Source organism: Neolamprologus brichardi, chromosome 15 (assembly GCF_056152115.1).
Source record: "Neolamprologus brichardi isolate AB-2024 chromosome 15, ASM5615211v1, whole genome shotgun sequence".
NCBI classification, from domain to species: Eukaryota; Metazoa; Chordata; class Actinopteri; order Cichliformes; family Cichlidae; genus Neolamprologus; species Neolamprologus brichardi.
Genome location: NC_142118.1, coordinates 7,071,352 through 7,095,087, shown reverse-complemented (window position 1 = coordinate 7,095,087; position 23,736 = coordinate 7,071,352). Strand labels below are relative to the sequence as shown.

The following is a 23,736-nucleotide window of genomic DNA, read 5'->3' as shown; positions in this document are numbered from 1 at the left end:
TCACCAAAGACATACAAATGTGCTGCTAAATACAAAAACCAAAAAGGAAAATCCAAAAGATTCCTACTAGCAAAATAAATGAATAAAAAGATTCAAAACTCCCAGTTATTCGTGTCCATATTTCCTTTTGTGGAAAGAGTTATGCAAAATTCTGAAAACATGGTGGCAGGTGTCTTTGGGATTTTGCATAGCTCTGTTTCCTTGTTATCAGTTCCTCTTTGACTACATCAAACAACAGCAACTTGTTTACCTGACTGCACATTTATCGTCATCATCACTTGCTCAGTACACACCCGAGCAAGCAAGCTTGCAGCATGGCACAACTCAACTCCACCAATATTATCTATAACATCTCCTCCTGTCCTGGATATTCACCTAATTTCTTCTTGGAACCCAGGAATCTACTTCCTGTGGTGGTGCTGTCCACCTGCTTTCTGCTGGGATTCCCTGGAAACATTGCTGTCATCATTCTCAAGCCAAACTGGGAGAACATGTCCAATCTGACCCAGAGTTTGATGCTGAACCTGGCTGTGTCAGACCTGCTCTGCTTGGCTACCCTCCCAATATGGATTTACTACTTTGTCTGTAGCTGGACCTTAAGCCTGGCGGGCTGCAAGCTCATAACATACCTCATGTACTGCAGCGTTTATGGCAGCCTGCTGACTGTGACTGTGATGAGTATCCAGCGTTACCTTCAGGTCGTTCACCTGCAGAGGAGTTTTTCTCAGGTAGGAGCAAGCTTGCTGCTGGTTCCGCTCTGGCTGTCTGCAATGATCCTGTCCATTCCTGCTTTAGTGGTTCGACAGCTGGTAGAACAACCACATTGGTTTTATTGCAAACATCAATACTTCTCAGAGGGCCAGTCAATAGCTGTGTTGTTGACAGAGATACTGGTTGGTTTTGTTTTATTTTCTATCATTGTTTTTTCATACACCAGTATCTACAGAAAGGTGAATCGGGCAGCTTTCTTCAACAATCAACAGACCACGAGAGTGATTACCAGCATCATTGTGACCTTTTTTGGCCTATGGGTGCCATATTTAGCCATAAATGTGATAGCAGTGGCAGCTATTTCCCTAAAAAATAAGAGCCTGCTGAAGTTTTGTGAAGACACCTGGAACGCTGTTGGAACACTAACATTTCTAAGTAGTACCATGAATCCACTCCTGTACACATTTACTTCTATTCATTTGTCCACTCTGGGCCAAAGAATTGGTAACCAGTTAAGAAGGACGTTCAGAAATCGGTCTCAGTCAAGAACTGTCACTGCAGGAGCAGCACCTCATTGATATACGCTCCCTGAGAAATGATTTTTACTCTGAAAACAGACAGTGTGTGGTCATCTCTATTTGTCACAGCAAGCTGTTGCGATTGGTCAGATAATGGACTTACTCGTTGAGCTGGTTCTCAACCAGAGAATTCAAACAGCATTAAAAAAAAAAATCAAAGTACCTATTAAATGACATCTAATTACATATAATTTCCCTTAGCTTATATCATACTCTCTAAAATATTTTTTCACCTGCTATGAAGGCTATGAGGCCCATTAACTGACTCTTATCAACTGTCATAACTCTTATGATCATAGTTCAGATTGGACTTTAGATTAGTTGTTAGCCAGAGGACCTGTGTAGCATGTCTCCAGCTACATGAATTCCTAAACCCTAACCTTAACCAAGCAAACTACATCCAGCTACTCCAAAGAAGCCTGCTGAGACAACTAAGCCCCTCGGGGCTGCTACTACTATTGGTTTGTGGATTGATGCTGAAATATCAATTATAATACCAGATAGTTATGTTCTAGAAATAATCTAGCTCTTATCTAGAAATTCCCATAGTAAATTGGGGAAAATTTGTAGTTTATGATTAACAGGAACATAATGGAAAGTATCTATAATATCTGCATTGTCTAAATGATTGGTAGGAACGACTTCTTTTTCCGTCTGTCATAATGATATCCTAATTTCGACTGTCTAAATGCATCACTGCTCATGTGTGCTCACTCAAAATGTGGAGCTGCTGGCAATATGTAGCACTGTAGCTGAATTTTGGAAAGTGACTTGCATCTAGGTTTAGGTTTTTGTATCTGTGTTTAAATGAGGGAATTCCCCACATCCTTAAAACCACAGATTTCCTTTTTTTTCTTTTTTTTCTCTTTTTTTTTTTTAAATTGTAGAGCATTAAAAGTGGATTATGTAGACTAGGTATCTTTAAAATATACAGGGCACTCTCAGTAAAACAACTGCTGTAGGCTTGAAAAATCCCAAAATACAACGCAAAATATTTTGTAGATAAGATAGCTTTAAAATAACATGGATCTATAAAATCTAAAAAGGTGTTTCTCAGCTGTATTATTATTTTCATTCAGTCACATTTGTTTTTGATTGGTACTATTTTTTTTATTTCTTCTATGATAATTATTCATAATTAAATACACTACTTTTGATTTTCCAAACATAAGTTGTACTGGCATCAGATCAGTACCATCGATACAGCCTGAATTTGACTTGCTATTAGATCGGAATGGAAAAGTCACATCGTACATCACTAATACGTACCTACGACAGTGACAACAGCTCATACTTACCATTCAGCAAGTTCATGACAATCAAAGCAGCTTCTCCATATTTTTAATTTTCTTCTTTTTCGATTTTAGAGGCTTGTGTAGATTCTGAGTTAATGTAATTTTTTTTTTCACCACAAACCAGTTATAAAGTGTAGTATACAGTATAAAGTGATTTGAGACAACTGCTCCTGTGATTTGGTGACATATAAATAAAACTGCATTGAAACTAAACAGAGGAGGAAACAACAATTAATGAAAAAAATGAATAAATGTTTGTTTTGGAGCTCCTCCTTCACCAGAATTAACCATCTTTCTCCATTCTTAACAACAAAGAGGTAGAAATAGACAAGAAGAAGGGCAGAGAGGGTGCTGCACAAGTCTATAAATCATGTCATCAGTTCAGTTCAGTTTTATTTACATAATGCTAAATCACAATAAGTCTCACCTCAAGGCGCTTTATATTGTAAAACCCTGCAATTATACAGAGAAAACATCAACAGACAACAAGTATTAGCAAGTGCTTGGTGACACTCCGTTTTAACAGGAAGAAACTGCAAAGATGCTGAAACATATAGGAGGTGTTTTTATAATATTCATTACAATATGAGGTACTGAAGTTAAATTTGAAATATGTTGAAACACAATACTGAAACATTCAAAATAATATAAAAATTAATAAAGGTATGTTACAGGCTTTGATTTTAATGATTAGTCAGTTGAACAGCCACATTTGTCAGAAACGATTTAACAGTTGTTCAGGACAACATGCATTTATTTAAAGGGAGAAAATTAGCAACATCATATCATATATATTATATTAATGAAACACCAACCTCTATGGGTGATAAAAGGTGGAAGTGTCCCCAGACACAGGACTGTTTTCTTCCATTCATGTTCTCCATCATTACAGTTTTCTTTCTGTTTAAAGTTTAAACCTCTGCTTTAAAGTCTGCTTTAACAAAGTGAAACAAGCTTTGTAGCCTCAGTGTCAAACATCCCATCTCTAATCTTTTCATTTTACCTTTGCCTTTACATCCTGCATTTGGGCCCTCACTTCACACACCCGATTACATGACACAAAGTCAAGTAACTTAGCTACAAATACTGTACTAGTATATGATTAATATAATATTTCCCAAAAATGAAATAGATGATTAACAGATAAAAATCAGTTAGAATTACTTTAATCATTTTTATTGATGTAAATATTAATAATTTCCTTCCCCGGTTCAGGTGGTTGTAATGTCACTAGTTTATATACTATTGCATAGTTTTACTTTTGCAACACCTATGTAGCGTCTCAACTTTTAAAGTATGAACTGTACCTGTTACAAAGTAACTGTGTGTGCTTCATATTATTTTATACAGGCTAAAGTCATTCAGCATGGAGCCTCCCTGAGAAGTAAATTTGTAATCTTTTCAAAGTTTACTTTCAGCTTTTACTTTTTTATTTATGATTTTTTGTTTTCATCACTCTGTGATTATAGTTCCTGGAACTTCTGAATAAAGATCACCATTGTTCTTCCACTTCCACTGATATTTGGTTCATCCATCTGTATATCCTTTTTTTTTTTTCAGGCCATCCAGGGGCCCTTTGTGTGTGGGTGTATGTTTAAGTAAAAAGGGTCTTTCCTAGAGTAACTCTGTTAGTCTTGCCCTTAGAAGCAGAAGAAATGCAATCTTGTACGCTCCCTCAGGCTTTCTGAACAGCTGTCACCACTGTTAAAAAAAATGGTCCACCCAAAGGGTCAGAACTACTGCAGGAGAGCCTTTGGTCACCAATCATCCTTCCAATGCCAAGATGATTTCTTCCATGTACCTGTAAAATCATTCCTGTATCAATGCACTAGTAGAATACTGATAAAAGGATGCACTGTTACAATAATTCATGCTAAAGAAATATTATACGTCAAACTTATAATAATTAGATTTACAGCGGCTTGCAAAAGTATTCGGCCCCCTTGAACTTTCCCACATTTTGTCACATTACAGCCACAAACATGAATCAATTTTATTGGAATTCCACGTGAAAGACCAACACAACGTGGTGCACACGTGAGAAGTGGAACGAAAATCATACATGATTCCAAACATTTTTTACAAATAAATAACTGAAAAGTGGGGTGTGCGTAATTATTCAGCCCCCTTTGGTCTGAGTGCAGTCAGTTGCCCATAGACATTGCCTGATGAGTGCTAATGACTAAATAGAGTGCACCTGTGTGTAATCTAATGTCAGTACAAATACAGCTGCTCTGTGATGGCCTCAGAGGTTGTCTCAGAGAATATTGGGAGCAACAACACTATGAAGTCCAAAGAACACACCAGACAGGTCAGGGATAAAGTTATTGAGAAATTTAAAGCAGGCTTAGGCTACAAAAAGATTTCCCAAGCCTTGAACATCCCACGGAGCTCTGTTCAAGCGATCATTCAGAAATGGAAGGAGTATGGCACAACTGTAAACCTACCAAGACAAGGCCGTCCACCTAAACTCACAGGCCGAACAAGGAGAGCGCTGATCAGAAATGCAGCCAAGAGGCCCATGGTGACTCTGGACGAGCTGCAGAGATCTACAGCTCAGGTGGGGGAATCTGTCCATAGGACAACTATTAGTCGTGCACTGCACAAAGTTGGCCTTTATGGAAGAGTGGCAAGAAGAAAGCCATTGTTAACAGAAAACCATAAGAAGTCCCGTTTGCAGTTTGCCACAAGCCATGTGGGGGACACAGCAAACATGTGGAAGAAGGTGCTCTGGTCAGATGAGACCAAAATGGAACTTTTTGGCCAAAATGCAAAACGCTATGTGTGGCGGAAAACTAACACTGCACAACACTCTGAACACACCATCCCCACTGTCAAATATGGTGGTGGCAGCATCATGCTCTGGGGGTGCTTCTCTTCAGCAGGGACAGGGAAGCTGGTCAGAGTTGATGAGAAGATGGATGGAGCCAAATACAGGCAATCTGGGAAGAAAACCTCTTGGAGTCTGCAAAAGACTTGAGACTGGGGCGGAGGTTCACCTTCCAGCAGGACAACGACCCTAAACATAAAGCCAGGGCAACAATGGAATGGTTTAAAACAAAACATATCCACGTGTTAGAATGGCCCAGTCAAAGTCCAGATCTAAATCCAATCGAGAATCTGTGGCAAGATCTGAAAACTGCTGTTCACAAATGCTGTCAATCTAATCTGACTGAGCTGGAGCTGTTTTGCAAAGAAGAATGGGCAAGAGTTTTAGTCTCTAGATGTGCAAAGCTGGTAGAGAAATACCCTAAAAGACTGGCAGCTGTAATTGCAGCAAAAGGTGGTTCTACAGTATTGACTCGGGGGGCTGAATAATTACGCACACCCCACTTTTCAGTTATTTATTTGTAAAAAATGTTTGGAATCATGTATGATTTTCGTTCCACTTCTCACGTGTACACCACTTTGTATTGGTCTTTCAAGTGGAATTGGGTATCATTCCAGTGCTGATTTACTGTCCTCAATAGCTGGCTCTTAAGCCTGGCAGGCTGCAAGATCATAATGTACTTTGTGCACTGCAGCATTTATGGCAGCCTGTTGACTGTGACTGTGATGAGTGTTTAGCGCTACGTTCGGGTGGTGTACCTGGAAAGGAATTTAGATCATGTAGAAGCAAGCAAGCTGCCGGCTCCGCTCTGGCTGGTTGCAATGATCCTGTCCATTCCAGAATTAATCAATCAACAGCTGGTAAAAAAAAACTCGCACTGGACAAAATGCCAAAATTAATACTTTTCCCAGGAGCAAATGGCTGAAGTGGCTATGTTGATGGAGACTCTTGTAGGATTTGTCTCACTGTCTGTCATTGTTTTTTCATAAATCAGTCTCTACATAAAGGTGAATCGGGGAGCCTTTTTCAGCAATCCACGGACCACCAGACTGATTACCAACATCATTGTGACCTTTTTTTTTCTTGTGGATGCCATATCTTGTCATAAATGCACTGAGTGTGGCAGCTATTTTCTTGAAAGATAACAGGCTACTGGAGCTTTGCAAGCACACCTGGACCAGTGTTGAAGCACTAACATTTATAAATAGTGCAGTGAATCCACTCTTGTATGCCTTTACCTCTATTCATTTCTCCACTCTATGCCAAAACATTGCTAAACAGTTAAGATAGAACTTCAGAATTCCACAAAATATGTCTGAGTTAGCAGATGTCACTGCAGAAGCAGCACCTCAGTAATGAAAGGTCTTTGGGAAATTGTTTTTTGCTCTGCTTAGACTAGAAATGTACGCATACGCACAGGATGTTGTAACTTCTTTTTGTCACAGTGAGCTGTTGGTGAATAATGGTTTAATGATGAACTTAGTGTTCAAGATAAGCTCCTCTCAAATCAGCTGTGTGTGGAAACAGTTAAGAGCTAAATGACCAGCAGATGTGTTTTATTTGAATTTGAAATTTCATTTTAAATTACAATGACATGTGTACATTTTTATTATTACTCTCTAGCTCAAAGAGCAAGAAATATAACGTTAAATATATGCAACATCGTACTTATCCTCCAACAACACAAATGTGATATTGATCATCATAACATAGATATAAGCTATTCAGAGGTTTTGCAGCTCCAAACAACTGGAAATGGTGTGTAAATAAATAAATAAATAAAATAAAATAAAAATGAAAATAAATGTTCATTATCTGTATGTAAAACATTCTTTGCAAATAATCTAAGGATGTATTCATGTAAATAAAACTAGTGTGACATTTTTTAGCAATGAAATGCAAGAAATACAAAACTATCAAAAAAAGTAAATCAATAAAGAAATAAATCAATAAATAAAACACAACTATTTTTATTCAAATTATTTTCATGTTGCCTTGAAACAAAATACCTCCCTCTGCTGTTACTGGAGCTTACAGCAAATTACCGAAACTTCTACATATATTTATGTTTCATGCTTTGGAGAGGCAAAGTATGAAATAAACAGGGTAGACCAGTATTTCTAGTTTGCTGTGATACTGGGTTGCATCTCCCTTCAAATCAGCTTTGTGACAACTGGTCCTCAACTGTGAAAATATTGTAGATGTTTGTTGAAAAGGAGACATCTCAAAAGACTCAAACTTTCTAATGAATTAGATACAATCTTACCTTAAGTTAGAGTATAATATCAATTAGATTTTTTTCCTCACCTGTGAAGGTTTTAAGAAGATAAACAGAATAATATTGATTGTAATCACTTTCCTGACCCTAAGTCTGTGTACGTTGTCAGTCATCCAGGTCATGATAATCTCAGGAGCTTGGAAAGAAAAACTTCTGGACTTCTTAAGTTGCTTGAAGACGTTTCACCTCTCATCTGAGAAGCTGCTTCAGTTCTAAGCTCCTTAGATTTTCATGATCATACTTTATTGGGCATTGAGGTCACAGGGCTGTGTCTCTGATACGCTGGTCTGCAGTACGGGGGCCCCACAGGGAACTGTGCTGGCACCGTTCCTCTTCACTCTCTACACTGCAGACTTCTCCATCAACTCCCCACGCTGCCACCTACAGAAGTTCTCTGACAACTGGCATAGTCGGCCTCATCACAGGTGAGGACAACTCAGAGTACAGACAGTGAACTCTGGACTTTGTGGACTGGTGCCAGCAGAACCTCCTGCTGATCAATGCCGGGAAAACCAAGGAGTTGGTGGTGGATTTCCGGAGATGCAGACCCACCACACTGACACCAGTGAACATCCAGGGAGTGGACATTGAGATAGTGGACTCGTATAGGTACCTGGGTGTTCACCTGAATAATAAGCTAGACTGGAGCCACAACACTGATACTCTTTACAGGAAGGGTCAGAGCAGACTCTACCTGCTGAGGCGGCTGAGGTCATTTGGAGCCCAGGGAGCGCTTTTAAAGACCTTCTATGACTCTGTGGTGGCATCTGTCATTTTTTACAGTGTTGTATGTTTGAGTAGCGGTTTATCGGCAGCTGAGAGGAAGAGGTTGGATAAACTCATCAGGAAGGCCAGCTCTGTTCTGGGATGCACCCTGGACCCAGTGCAGGTGGTGGGAGACAGAAGGACTCTGGCCAAAATAACATCTCTGATGGACAGAGTCTCCCACCCCATGCATGTAAATGTTACTGAACTGCAGAGCTCCTTCAGAGACAGACTGCTGCATCCTCGATGCATGAAGGAGCGTTTCCGCAGGTCCTTCCTTCCTGCAGCTGTTAGACTGTACAATCAAAACTGCTCCGAACAAACACAGAGGCTTGTATCAGCGCTGTAACTTGCACTATTTTATCAACCAATTCACACTAGTTGATGCAGTTTTTTTTAAGTGAAAGTCTAATTTCTTTTCATTTACCCCAACCAATCCACTACATGGCCTCGTTCTGCCAGAGGCTTCTTCTTGTTGAAAGGCAGTTTTTGTTTCTCACTGTCACCTAATGATCGCTCATAGGGTATCATTAGGGTTGTTTTTTTTATATATTACTGTAGGGTCTTTATCTTACAGTATATGTGCTGTAAGGTAAAGAAATGGTGTTGTGTTTCAGTGCTATATCAATACAATTTAACTCTTAAATCTAGAGCTTAAATCTAGGACTCTCCACCATTTGACTCTAGCCCCGAAGAAACTTCTCGGATGAGAGGTGAAACATCTTCAAGCAACTTAAAGAAGTCCACATGCTTTTCTTTCCAAGCTCATTAGACTACGATGACCTGAATGACCGGGAACCTTCATAGATAACATTTTCCCTTAGATGATCCTCCCATTTTTTGGTGCATGTTGAATAGAAATACTAGAGAGACTGATATTTACTGTAATGCATTGATGACAGCCACATATGGATTTCAGACAGATTATTCCTCATCACTTCACTTGTTCCTTTAGGCTGATATACCCTGATTATAGTTGTTATAGGCTAAAAAGCAATAATGTATGGGTTGGAAAAAATTAATGTTCTTTTTTTCCTTTCAATTTGTAAATAAAACTAATATGCCAGTTATACAAACACATGCAAATGTGTATAGATAGAAAAATGCAAAATCCAAAAATAAATAAATGCAAAAATAAAAATTCTCAAGTTTTACTGACAAATGATGTGTATTACAGACATAAAGCATTTACAGTATTTGCAGGATTTGGGTTGAGTTTTATTCACACATTTTTGCACATTTTTGTGGGAACAGCAGCAAACTTTGGTACATGGTTATAACCTGTAATAAATTCAAAAATGTATAAAAAGAGCCATGCAAAATCCTGACACCGTGGGTGTAAATGTTTACATTGAAACGACTGTTTCCTTGTTGTTAGTTCCTCTTTGACAGTTCATGTGACAGGACATTTATTATCATCACTTGCTCAGAGCACATCATTACCTGGAAGCTTGCAGAATGGCACAGCTCACCAATGCTGTGGTTACTTCTAACATCTCCTCCTCTCCTGGATATTCACCCCACTTTTCATGGGACTACAGTGGTATAGCTGCTACAGTAGTGATGTCCATCTCCTTCCTGCTGGGATTCCCTGGAAACATCGCTGTCATCATTCTCAAGCCAAACTGGGAGAACATGTCCAGTCTGACCCAGAGTTTGATGCTGAACCTGGCTGTGTCGGGCCTACTTTGCATGTTTACCGTTCCATTTTGGATTTACTCTTTACTCAACAGCTGGGCCCTGGGCCTGGTGGGCTGCAAGATCATAACATATTTTGGGTACTGCAGCATTTATGCCAGCCTGCTGACTGTGACTGTGATGAGTGTCCAGCGTTACTTTCAGGTGGTATACCTGCAAAGGAATTTAAACCACGTACAAGCATGGAAGCTGCTGGTTCCACTCTGGCTGGTTGCAATGATCCTGTCCATTCCTGCTTTAGTGGTTCGACAGCTGGTAGAACAGTCAGACTGGACATATTGCAAACATCAATACTATTCGGTGAACCAGTCAATGGCCGTGTTGTTGACAGAGATAGTGGTGGGTTTTGTTTCAGTTTCTGTCAATGTTTTTTCATACATCTGCCTCTACAGAGAGGTGAATCAGGCAGCCTTTTTCAACAATCCACAGACCACCAGACTCATTACCAGCATCATTGTAACCTTTTTTGTCGTGTGGGTGCCATGTCTTGCCATAAATGTCCTGGGCGTGGCAGCTATTTCCCTAAACAATAAGGACTTGCTGAAGTTTTGCGAAGCAGCATGGGGCACTGTTACAGCACTAACGTTTGCAAACGGTGCAGTGAATCCACTCCTGTATGCCTTTACTTCTAATCGTTTGTCCACTCTGTGCCAAAAAAATGCTGAACATTTAATGCAGAAGCTCAGAATTCCCCCACAATCTAAGTCAGCAAATACAGTTTCAGACGTAAGATGACAACGTTGAAAGCTCTTTAATTATTTAGATTTTTTTTTTTCAAATGATTTTCCCCCTGTGATGCTGGATCTTCTCTGTCCTGCACTGTAAAACAACAACAACAGAAATATACAGCAAAATAATTGTGTGTAAACAACAAAATTACCTAATAATATCGCCAATCACTGTTCTAATACAATTAATCAGACCTAACATTACAGTGCTGTTGGATTTTATTATGTATCTTATATGCAATGTTATACTTTTACTTTTAATCCATAATTAATGTCATAATAGTATCACACCCATTAAATAAAAGTCTAAATACTTTTATTAAACTAGTAAATGGGTTTAAAAATACAGCAATCCTATGTTTGTTTTTTATTATACTAACTGTCTAATGGGGTTTTGTGTGTATTTTAATAAAAAATAGTAACACTTTACAATAATGTATCACTATTAAGCATTAGTAAGTATTAGTATGGTTGTAGTGAGTGCTTAATTCATCATTTATATATCATTACTCCTCCTTGGTATTTCATTTATAAATAAATATGTTTATCCATCTGTTACTAATACCAAAAACCATGTACACCATCACTGCTGTACGTTGTTTAACTATGTACAGTTACTGCTAGTAAAAACCATAGTCGTTATAATAGTCATAATAAAATATGGGTATTTATAAGTAGGATACCAAGGAGGGGTAATGCTATTTAAATGATGAATTAATCGCTTGATAATATCCTAATAATGCTTGATAGATAGATAGATAGATAGATAGATAGATAGATAGATAGATAGATAGATAGATAGATACATTATTCCTTCACCAAAGCAGTAGTTAAGTGTAACCAGGTGTAGCACACCACAGCACTGAGATGTGTAATTTCTGAACATCCTTAAAATGCTTGTGGTTGAAATTTACCTTTTTGGTAAGTAAGGTAAGTTTGACTTGACACCAACAAGTCATAATGAATCTACTGAAAGAAACAATAACAAGTCTGTATGAGTGAAGGACACATTAGAATAGATACATCTGTCTAAATTTAAAGAGGCATGTGTACTGAATCCTAACTATTGGGTACAAGCAGCTAAAAAACTGAAACCACTAACATTACCTCAGTCATTAACTTTGGTAGCAAGCCCACTCTCCTCTGAATATTATGAAAGTAAAGGGTTGGTTCAGTAGTTAAAAAATGGTTAGTTGACACCTCTGTTAACTAGAGTAAAGGTAGTGTGTTATATTAGCTACTGATACTGAACTTAAGTTTCTTATATTTGCCTTGCAGATGCAACATGTACAGTTGTGCCTGGTGCACATTGTGAATGATCCTTTTTCCTCCCCTAAAATTAGTTATTGATGTTTTTACAACAATTTTAGAATGTTCCCGATGTCCACACACAACAATTTAATAATTACTGAAAATTTTGTGAAATATGCTTAATTCATATAAAATTATACTGATGTGAGATAATAAAGACAATTGCTTTGTTTGGTTACGAAAGCCATTAAATAAATATGGTCTAGTACACCCGATGCCCCCTTTTAGACTCACCCCTGTTGATGCTGATACTAATGCTTCCATGTAAAATAGCACGGTTATAATAAATGGATATTTAAACATGGTGTCAGATAGTAACAGATGAAGCCTCATGGAGACTTTTAGCTTTCCATTTAAATGATTTAAAAAAAGGTTAGTTTCTTAAGGCTTCATGTGCAAACATACCCCCCTGCTGGTCAAAACCTTTATTGTCATTTCAATTATTTGTGACGCCGTTTTGGCTGTCATGCAACAGTGTCAACATAGACGTAATCACTGCCTAGAAAAAAAAAACAAAAAAACACTCTAACTTGATTGTAAGTGGCTCATTCATTTATCAAAAACATGTTTTTTGATTGATGTGCAGTTGATAGTAGTAGAAGTCTATCAATGTCAAAAACCTTGTTAGTATGATTTCAGTATATTTTTGAATAAATCCAATCCAAATCCATGACATGAGATGTTGATGTCATAATCGCAGTCTTTTCAAATGATGAGATTGTGCTAATGAATACTGGGCGGATGTTGACTTTTATCATTTTTATCAAGATATTATATTTTTTTCACTGTGCTTAGACTCAGTTATTCTTTTTGCTAATAACCACTCTGGCTTTGGAGAAACTGTTTCACATTGTGCTGAGTGGCAGGAGTGCACAACTATCCCACAGTAATCTTGCCTAGATGATACCCATAGATGCAGTGTTGTTGCCATTGACACACAATAAACACTTCCCAATGGACTGAAAAAAAGAAAACAGACTTGTGTATATTATAGTAGTAACACATTTCATTATTTACAGGCATATTATTTGTAATACTTTATTGGTAGAGATCACCTCATGGGTGGAGCAGCTCTTCACCTCTTCAATCTTTCTTCTTTTAGCAGACTCCATGGAAACAAGCTCTTCTATTACACAGGCAAACTGGCGAAATTCCAATATGAACACTGACACAGGAATGTTGAGGGAATCCCTTTATATATGTTGATAAATATCAACAGTGATCAAACTAATTCCTGAATCAGTGAGGCTTCAGACGTCATCAATGATGTCACTCATTTGCAGTGTTGGGTAAGTTACTTTAAATTAGTAACTTAGTTACATTACTAGTTACTTCTATCAAAAGTAAGTCAGTTACTTCAAGTTACTCGTTACTTTCAAAGTAACTAGTTACTAGGGAAAGTAACTTTGGTTTTACTCAGAATTCTCTTGTTAATGTGTTGCTTCCATAACTGGATACCCAGCAAGAGCGCCAGTCTACTAGCTTGCTTACTTGCCACAAGTGCACTGTGCCACCTACCAATAGAAAGGAAAAAATAATCTGCATATTTCCACGAGAGAAATCCCACGGCTGGACCGTCATTGACCGCCGCCATGATTCTAGCCTACGTCACAGCGTCATGTGCGCTTTTTACATCCAACACGAAAACTGCAGTCGTGGTGCTTTCGATTGTACTCAGAACTCGGAAATTTTGCCTTCGGAATAGGAAGATACAGGTAACACCAGACTGCAGATGAGTTGCATACAGGGCTGGACTGGGACAAAAAATTGGCCCGGGCATTTTGATTAGGAAAAATCATAAAGCCTTTGAATGAAAACAAACGCTGTTGTGACAGTGATGTACACTGTTCTGATGGTATATATGTATCAATCTATCGATCGTTTGCTGTAAGATTTAGATAATTATTTGTTAAAAGCTAGATAAATGAGAATAAGAAAGAAAAGTATTTCTTTGTGCCCCCGTTTCCCTGTCAATGCCCCTGCACAGTTACCAGCTGTCAGCTACATAGAAAAGGATCCTGGTGTTATTTGTCTCTCAGAAACAGTTCAGAACTTCCCTTCAACTTATTCATGTCACCTAAAAGGTAAACCTGTTTCTCCATCACCTGTTCCACTCTGATGATTCAGTAAGGACATCTCCTGGTTTCATCTTCATGTTTCCCTCTCACCACATATCCAAACTGACATAATGACCAGCAGCTTTTACAGCTGTGGCTCCAGCAAACATCAGCTGATACTAGAAATTAATATTAAATAAATTCTAACAACAGCTGATCAAGCTTAAACGTGCTGCTGTTATTTAACGCAACATCTGCTGGTTTCCTCTTTCTGGCGCAAAGTGAGCGATAAACAAACAAGAGAGAAAACCCGATCAGCTGATCATTGATCAGTTTCATGATTGAAGTAGCAACAGGAGAGGGAGGGGGAGAGAATTAGAGAAGAAGAGGCAGCTGACAGCGTAAAGAAACAGAATAACTCCGGGACAAACTGTGTTCCTTTTCACCTCAATACGAAACGCGTAATATTTTCTCTGAATACAGGATGATTCTGTTTTTTATGGCAACTCTAATAATTAACCTTACGAACAAAATAAAGTTCAACATCAGTAACATCATAGCACCCACCCAGCTGTATAGAAACTCCGTCATGCTAGCTAGTACCCAGCACGAAAAAGTCAGCATAACAAAAATAAACTCCACCTAAACTTGTTTTTTATCTGACCCAGATAGACATCAGGTCATATCTTCTTACCTGAAGTTCAGTTCTCCTGACACTCGGACCGGCAGCCGCCTCGGGTCTCTCCTCCTCCTGCCTCCCCTTTCCCTCATCCACCTGCTGGCCTCCACCACTTGCTAATGTTACTGAATCTGTGGAAGCTCTGCGATAGCCACCACAAGAAGTAACGAATAACGACCCCATCTAAATCCCAGTAACAATTAACGCGTTCCTGATTTTGGCATAATAACTAGTTACCGTGCTCGTTACCACAATAATAACGTAGTTACTGTAACGCGTTAGTCCCTACACTTCTCATTTGCAAGCAAGCCTCAATACATGCTTGATAAGGGACTTCCTGGATTTCTTGACACATACTTCAAAGCCTCGAAATATTGTGGCCCATCACTATCAGACGGGGATTTTATTGTTTGTCTCGTATTGTCAGCCTTTATTTTGATTTATTATATGATATTATTATTTCTCCCTTTTTTAAATGTGTCAGTGTTGGAAAAAAATGGCAAAATCTCCAATTGTATAGCATGAACTCCTAAATATGAAAGCGTATGCTCAAGCTTAAGAGATATGGACTATGAATCAAGTTTGGGTGTTGACAGAATGCATACAGAAGGCATGTAAAATCCTGAAAACAATGACAGCAGGTGTTTACGTCAACACGACAGTTTCTTTCTTATTAGTTCCCCTTTGACAGCATCAAATGAGAACAACTTGTTCACCTGATGGTACATCTATTATAATAGCTTGCTTAGTGCACAATATTGTCAGCAAGCTTGAAGCATGGCACAACTCACCGCCACAGTGAATACCCTTAACTTTTCCTCCACTCCTGGATATTCACCCATCACCTCCTGGTCCACAGGCATGGCTCCTACAGTGGTGCTGTCCATCTGCTTCCTGCTGGGATTCCCTGGAAACATCGCTGTCATCATTCTCAAGCCAAACTGGCAGAACATGTCCAGTCTGACCCAGAGTTTGATGCTTAGTCTGGCTGTGTCAGACCTGCTCTGCATGCTTACCATTCCAGTGTGGATTTACTCTTTCCTCAATAGCTGGATGATAGGTGAGGCATCTTGCAAACTCATTACATACTTTGTGTATTGCACCATTTATGTCAGCCTGCTGACTGTGACTCTGCTGAGTGTCCAGCGTTACCTTCAGGTCGTTCACCTGCAAAGGAGTTTAAATCAGGTTGAAGCACGGAAGCTGCTGGTTCCGCTCTGGCTGGCTGCAATGATCCTGTCCACTCCTGAGTTGGTAGTTCGAAAGCTGGTGGAACAACGACAGTGGACAAAATGCAAAAATAAACACTCTTCTGATGGCCAGAGGTTGGCTGTGGTGTTGACAGAGACTCTTGTATTATTTCTTTCACTTTCTGTCATAATGTTTACATACATCCGTCTCTGCAGAAAGGTGAATCGGGCAGCGTTTTTCAACAATCCACAGACCACCAGACTAATTACCAGGATAATTGTGACCTCTGTTGTCCTGTGGATGCCATATCTTTCTATAAATGTGTTGGGTGTGGCAGCTATTTCCTTGAAAAACGAGGGACTGCTGAAGTTTTGTGAAGATAGCTGGAGCATTGTTGGAGCACTAACATTTATAAATAGTGCAGTGAATCCACTCCTGTATGCCTTCACTTCAATCCGTTTGACAACTCTGCGCCAAAAATTTGCTGAACACTTAATACAGAAGTTCAGAAATTCCCCAAATCTGAATTAATTTTCCCATTGTGACATTGGAAAAGGCATCTTTTGGTCAAGTGATTTCTCTCCTGCTGTTACATGTAGGTTGTGGTGCTCTCTATTTGTCACAATGAGTTTTTGGTTTAAGCTCTAAATGTGAAAACACATGTTTGTTAACAAGGAAGCAGACAAATGTTGAAAGAATTGAAAGACCCATTACATTAGAGGAAGCAGCTGTGTGTTCTTCCTGGTAAGAGTGGGAGCACAATGAAAAATGACTTCACTATAGCTGAAAATGTTCTGTAATTGTTTTAATATTTCTTAGAGAAATGTTTGCCAGTTCTGATGATGTGTTTGTGCTTATCTATGTTCCCGAGGATTTGATGAGATCAGCTGTCTAACTAGAGATTGACCTTACTCAATGTATAGGAATTTCTTTTATTTATGTATTAATCACATTATTTTATTGTATAATGCCTTAGTGCCACTGGATTTTAGCATGTCTCACACTCATGCAGTTAGACAGATGGTGGGGGTCTGGTAAGGAAGTTGGGGGGAAGCAGACAACTCCACAGGAAGAATCTTTTGTCTCTTCGATGACTCTGGGAGGTAGCAAGGGAGTGTGAACCTTAAGGTGTGAAACAGCTGTGTACTGCCTTTTGTTCCTGGAGAAGGTATTTAACTGGGAGCCATGCTAGGCTCAGGAAGAGACTGCTGAACGTCTGCCCCGCGGTCATGCAGGCTCTCCACCAAGCTTGGGTTTTCTGTTCTTTGTTTGTGATTAAATAATGTTAGCTACCGCTCACCGCTTGTCTGCAGCTTTATTTAAATGGAAAACTTCCACAACACTCAATAATAAAGTAAATTTCCCAAATACCATATGTAAGTAATATAATATGTAGAAATGCATTAAATGTAGAAACGACACAAAAAGTAGTTAAATTGTCTCCTGCAACTCATATCATGAGATTATTAATACTGATGCAGTAAATAAGACTAACATCACTTCCCTGTTGTAATTGGTTAAAGTGGAACTAATTTTGCATTGCTTTATGTACTGTTGCACAGTTTTGTTTTTGTTTTTTTACAGTGCATCATATTATACACATTTCTCAACTGTTTAGCTAAAACCTGTAAAGGTACAACTATATCTGGCACAGTTACAGAGTACCTGTGTGTGTTCTGTTCTTCCTTCAGAAAAGGTTTTAGAGAAATGTATTTTTACTTTTGAAAGCTTCACTCACTTCAATTCTTTCACCGCCTCTGTGATTGTATTCACTGGAAAATCTCAACAAAGCTCTGCATTGTTCTTTCACTGAAATGCCCCATGACGTGTTGAAGAATTGTTATTCTAGCGTATTTACTCTTCAGCTTAAAATATCATCTGGTTTCGCTGCTTTTGGCCTCTTGTATAGCGATATTATGCGTTACCACTAGATCGCAGTAGAGGCTTTGATACTTTATGGTAATATGAGCCAAAACAAAAAACAAAACAACTGACTGATTATGCCTTACCTAAGAAAACAATATTGCAGCAGAAAAGAATTCCCCTTATTTTTTTGAAAAGGTACTTCTGTGTCCATTAATGACTTTCTCAAAAGTCATTTTCTGCAGGGTCTTCCTCGTCTTGTTATTAAACAGAATTTTACACCATTTTTTATTTCTTTTAGCCATGTTCGTTTTTCTTCCACACATTCTTGTATCAAAAAACATTACATTCAATCATGTTCACATTTTAAAACAACTTGATTTTCTTTTTTTTTGTTGTGTTATATGTATAAATCTACAAAATAATTACCTTACCTCAGTCTTCTTATTTACAGTAAATCTGTAAATAGATTCTGCTGTTGTCATGGACTGTGTGCAGCAGACAGGAATGGAGGACCCAAAATGCAGACTCCAGGAGGCAAACGTGAACGCAAAACTCAGCTTTTATTGCGGGAGGGCAAAAAACAGAAACTAAGGCTATGTTCACACTGGAGGTCTGAATGCTCAATTCCGATTTTTTGATCAAATCCGATTTTTTTTGTCTGGTTGTTCACACTAGAATTAAAATATGACAGCAAACACGCTCTAGTGTGAACGGTTCACGGCCCTCAAAGTAGCCGGCATGCGCAAAAGAAGACGTCACACACAACGCGCTCTGTTTACGGAAGTAAAAATGGCAGCTACAGAGCTAGTTATTCAAGTTTAGCTTGAATAGAATTGTCTCCCCATATGCTAAACTAGTCCAAAACCTCACTTTCTGTCCATTGACTCGCTCCGTCTCCAGTTTCCACCACCATACTTTCTCGTTTGTCTTCTCCGGCACTGATAATTGGTGTCTGTCTTGTGCCAGTGACATAAAAGACGGATTTAATGCGACATGACCATTCAAACAGCAGTCGCTTTCTAAAACATCAGATATGTATCGGATTCAGTACCACATACGAAAGTGGCCAAAGTCGGATTTGTAAATATCGGATTTGTGCTGTTCAAACTGTCATACCATGATCTGATATGGGTCGCATATGGTCAAACAAGTCAGATTTGATTCGCTTTCGCCTGCAGTGTGAACGTCGCCTAACTTAAGGCAGAACACACACCATGGAATGAGGAGATCGGAAAACACAGGGCTTAAATACGCAGTGGGATAACGAGGGAACGAGACAAAGGAGTAGAGCACAGCTGGGAGTAATCAAACATGACACGAACAAGGGGAAGCAAAACTGAAAACATTAACAGGATGCAGACTGTCAAAGTAAAACAGGAAACATAACACAGAGACGCGGGCTTGACAAGGGGATACGGCCGACAGGGGAGACAAAGAGAGAAACCAAAAGACTAAGAACTCTAAATAACACAAAAGCAAAGACTAATAATAAACAACACAAAACACTGGGTCACAGACCCAGGACCGTGACGGCTGTCCAGCTTCAAAAATCTTTCTTGCAAAGTCACACCAGGTCTTTGCCTCCCATAACCCCACTGCTTTGTATGTTGTTAAATTCTCAGTTCTTTGATCTTTGGGCTGAAGGAAGGACAACACTCGGTGTATAAATGCTCAATCAACAATAATTTTATTCCATACAATTCTCATTATTCCATACAACACTTTTGAGGATAAACCATCCGGAGGGGAGATGAGCGCTCCTGATCTCGTCGTGTCTGAGTGTTTCTCACATTCTTATACCTTCAGCCCCCCTCCAAAGTCATAAAACCTAAACATCCACATTCTTTCTCTCTCTCAGTGAGCCTAAGTTATAACCTTGGCTTCCTGTGCAGTATGTTCTGTTCTTTTCTAATCAGACAGACTCTGAAAACGATATTTCTTATAACGTAGCAGTAGCATGCATCATAAAACAATATCATTCATTCACCATAAATCGGCAATCTAATGTAATACAAATCAGTTTAATAACTGTACTAGTTGTCACCTTCTTCTACGTCAGGAGAATAATGCAAACTAAAACTACATAATGATTTCACAATCTTTAATTAGGGGTATAACGTGGCATAAGATAATATAATAATCTCACAATGTTCAGATGTATTTACAAAGACTTCAAGGATCCAGTGGCAGATCTTGGGATATTTTATAGGTGTGAATCTCAATGCATCATTTAAGTCCCTCTGCTCACGCTCCTCAATTTCCACCTATGGCTTGAAAACACCCCAGCCACCCTCTTCTGCAACTTCCCTTTACTGCGTGCATGTCCTGCTTCCTGTCTGACTCAGATGTAAACACCTGGTACACCGGCCTGCACATAACAGTTCTGATACATCAAATCATCAGATGTCTTTGCCACTGAGCAAAGTTGATAAACCACCATCTCACCTCCTGGGTCTTTTTTTTTTACCTTCACCCTAGGAAGATGGACGAGTGTATGGACAGAATAGACCCCAACTGATCTCACCTTGAGAGTTTCAGGGACAAGCTGGGTATCGGACAGCCTCACCTTAGGAACAAGGAAAGGTTCAGGGACTGGCTGGAACCTGGCCTGGCTGCTCTCACCCTGGGGTTAAGATTAGTGGAGGGATTAGCTCAGAAGAAATAACAGTCTTTGGAGATTCAGATAACCAAGAGTGTGATTATAGATATGGTCTTTGTCTCTAGTAAACAGTGAGTGTTTATGCTAAGACACACAAACTTGGCATAGACAAAAGATAAACAAGCATGGGGACATGACAGACTACATATAGGGGATGGTAGGAAGAACAGACAGAGACAAGACTAAGATGAACAGGATAAGAGAGGGAATGAGCTAATAATGAGCTTGTGCCTCACACATGTTATTGCCCGGCCAGACGCAAACACAAAACACTGAGTCGTCAGACTCAGGACCATGACAGTTAAAAAAACAACAGCAACAACAAAAATCTTATGATGATTTGTGGGTGGAAAAAACATTTGATGTGGTTTCATTTTCCACTCTATGTCTAAAAAAAGCTCATGTGAAAGTTAGCGAAAGACATGCAAATATGCTTGGATACAAAAATGCAAAAGTCCAGAAATGCCCAGCTGGAAATAAAATAAACACATCCACAGCTCCCACTAAATGCTGTCCTCATTGTAAAAAACAACATCAACAACAACAACAACAACAAAACATAGCTGTCCACCCACATTTCTAGGCTTCTATGATGTTTAATGGCTCAAATTGTAGAAAATCTACAATTTGATGACATCAAAGTGATAAAGTTTAATTTATGTTTCTAGATGTTCTTACACTGGTGCTCTCTGAATAAATGGAAATAAATGCAAAGATTTATAGAAAGAGTCATGCAAAAATCCTGAAACCATCAATGCAAATGTTTGGATCAGCATCACAGTATCCTTGTTATAAGTTCCTCTTTGACTTCATCAAAAGTAACGACTTGTTCATGTGGCTGCACATTTATCATCATCATCACTTGTTCAGTGCACAACAGTCAGCAAGTTTGCAGCATGGCACAATTCAACTCCACCATGGTTACTTCTAAAATCTCTTCCTCTCCTGGAGATTCACCTCATCCTTCCTTGGACTCCAGCGGTCTTGTTCCTGCAGTAGTGATGTCCATCTGCTTCCTGATGGGATTCCCTGGAAACGTTGCTGTGATCATTCTCAAGCCAAACTGGGAGAACATGTCCAGTTTGAGTCAAAGTTTGATGCTGAGTCTGGCTGTGTCAGACCTGCTCTGCTTGGTTACCCTTCCACTGTGGATTTACTCATACCTCTATGGGTGGACCTTTAGGCTGGTGGGCTGCAAAATCATAACATATTTTGTGTATTGCAGTCTTTATACCAGTCTGCTGACTTTAACTGTGCTGAGTGTCCAGCGATACCTTCAGGTCGTTCACCTGCAGAGGAGTTTAAATAGGGTAAGAGCAAAGATGCTGCTGCTTCCGCTCTGGCTGGCTTCAATGATCCTGTCCACTCCTGCTTTAGTCTTTCGACAGTTATCTGAAGATCAGCGATGGACAACATGCAGTAATCAATACTCCTTCGAGGGTGGATGGATGGCAAAAAGGATGGCTGTGGTGATGTCAGAGACTCTTGTAGGATTTGTGTCGCTTTCTGTCATTGTTTTTTCATACATCAATCTGTACAGAAAAGTGAGTCGGGCAGTACTTTTCAACAATCCACAGACCACCAGACTGATTACCAGCATCACCGTGACCTTGGTTGTCCTGTGGGCGCCATATCTTGTCATTAATGTAATTAGCATGGCAGCGATTTCCCTAAAGAACGAGGGCCTGCTGAAATTTTGTGATGACAGTAGGCGCACTGTTGCAGCAATAATATTTGTAAACAGTGCCCTGAATCCACTCCTGTATGCCTTTACTTCTAATCGTTTGTCCAGCCTGTGCCACAAAGCTGCTCAACTTTTCATACAGAAGTTCAGATTTTCCCAAACTATGTCCACAGATCTCACTGCTGGAGACGCAACTCAATGACAAAAGCTGATTGGGAAATTAAGTCAGAAAAATCTCCTCTATCCCACTGATACACACAGTGTGCCGTCCACTCTATCACAGACAGCTGTTGGTGATTGCTGGTGTAACGAACTTTGAGGTTAAGCAACATCCTGCCTCAAATCATCTGTGTGCTGATTACAGCTGGTCCTCAGACAGAGGAAATACATCTTTGTGGAAAAGATTTATGGAAACACTTAACACTAAAAAGAATCAATGTACATATTAAATGAAACACCATTATAGGCAATCAATTATTACCTTAATTTATGGTATAATCTCCATTTTCTCTTTCTTTTTTTGCTTTTTTTGCACATTAGTTCTTATGGAAATACAGAGTGACGGATTCTTTTCTTTTCTTGTTTTGATTTTCTTTTTTCTCAATTCTTGTTTCTTTTTAAAGCATTCTATATCCAAGGATTGTTGTTTTTTCTCTTAGTTATAGCATTGTCACTGCTATCAGCAGGGAGAGGGAAGGGGGGAGGCTTTGTACTTACTGGGGTGCTGAGCTGAATGTGGTTTTGGTGCAAGTGCCACCTCTCTCTCGTACAGCCAGAGAGAGCTGGCAGTTTACCTTCCATTGAAATACATTGAATGTATGGAAAACTCCCACAGAAGAGACTACAGCACTTGTAGACAAACCAGTACTAGAGGCATCAGGATTCCCAGAACCAATGTTTTATGGATTTTTCCTTATTACAGAGGTCACACATCTGAGTGTGATGACTCAGATATGACACTTAATGTAGATGCTCAACAGGGACAACCAAGAGGCCCTCCGCCACACTACCCAAAAATAAAGACTGGACTTTTCCAATGTGCAAGCAACTGTACATAGAAGTTAGAACTTTTATTGTCAAAGTTCTAATATTTTACAGTTTTGGTTAATTTTTGGTTAAAGCCAAACTTTATTGTATGAGCTTGTATGGTGATATGGTTAAAACAATTCAACTGTAGGAAAATATAAAATGTTAATCTAGATATCATTGAGTGCAGTATAAATGGATGCAGAACACTAACATAATAATATAGGTTCTTTTCTTGTATGTTAGCACTGAAAAACATTCAAATATGTTGTGTTACAAAAATGCAAAATTCAAAACGTTCTCACATGCAAACAAAATAAACATATTCAAAACATAAACATAAAATTTTGTCTGCCTCAAAATTGTCTCTGATGGAGATG

The 23,736-nt window shown here is 39.1% G+C and overlaps 4 protein-coding genes and 1 pseudogene across 4 annotated transcripts; all 5 read left to right on the top strand.

Moving 5' to 3' along the window:
* Nucleotides 1-223: 223 nt before the first annotated feature.
* Nucleotides 224-1,289, top strand: LOC118454671 (leukotriene B4 receptor 1-like). The gene has a single exon (XM_035910464.2). The coding sequence runs from the start codon at nucleotides 315-317 to the stop codon at nucleotides 1,287-1,289; it is 975 nt and encodes a 324-aa protein (XP_035766357.2). The 5' UTR covers nucleotides 224-314.
* A 4,751-nt stretch (nucleotides 1,290-6,040) lies between these two features.
* On the top strand, nucleotides 6,041-6,704 carry LOC148098387 (leukotriene B4 receptor 1-like; annotated as a pseudogene).
* A 3,156-nt stretch (nucleotides 6,705-9,860) lies between these two features.
* Nucleotides 9,861-10,890, top strand: LOC118454672 (leukotriene B4 receptor 1-like). The gene has a single exon (XM_035910465.2). It carries the CDS (start codon nucleotides 9,916-9,918, stop codon nucleotides 10,888-10,890), a length of 975 nt encoding a protein of 324 aa, XP_035766358.2. The 5' UTR covers nucleotides 9,861-9,915.
* A 4,795-nt stretch (nucleotides 10,891-15,685) lies between these two features.
* Nucleotides 15,686-16,652, top strand: LOC118454673 (C-C chemokine receptor type 8-like). The gene has a single exon (XM_035910466.2). It carries the CDS (start codon nucleotides 15,708-15,710, stop codon nucleotides 16,650-16,652), a length of 945 nt encoding a protein of 314 aa, XP_035766359.2. The 5' UTR covers nucleotides 15,686-15,707.
* A 4,846-nt stretch (nucleotides 16,653-21,498) lies between these two features.
* LOC102778431 (leukotriene B4 receptor 1-like) lies at nucleotides 21,499-22,532 on the top strand. The gene has a single exon (XM_035910467.2). It carries the CDS (start codon nucleotides 21,543-21,545, stop codon nucleotides 22,530-22,532), a length of 990 nt encoding a protein of 329 aa, XP_035766360.1. The 5' UTR covers nucleotides 21,499-21,542.
* Nucleotides 22,533-23,736: the final 1,204 nt, after the last annotated feature.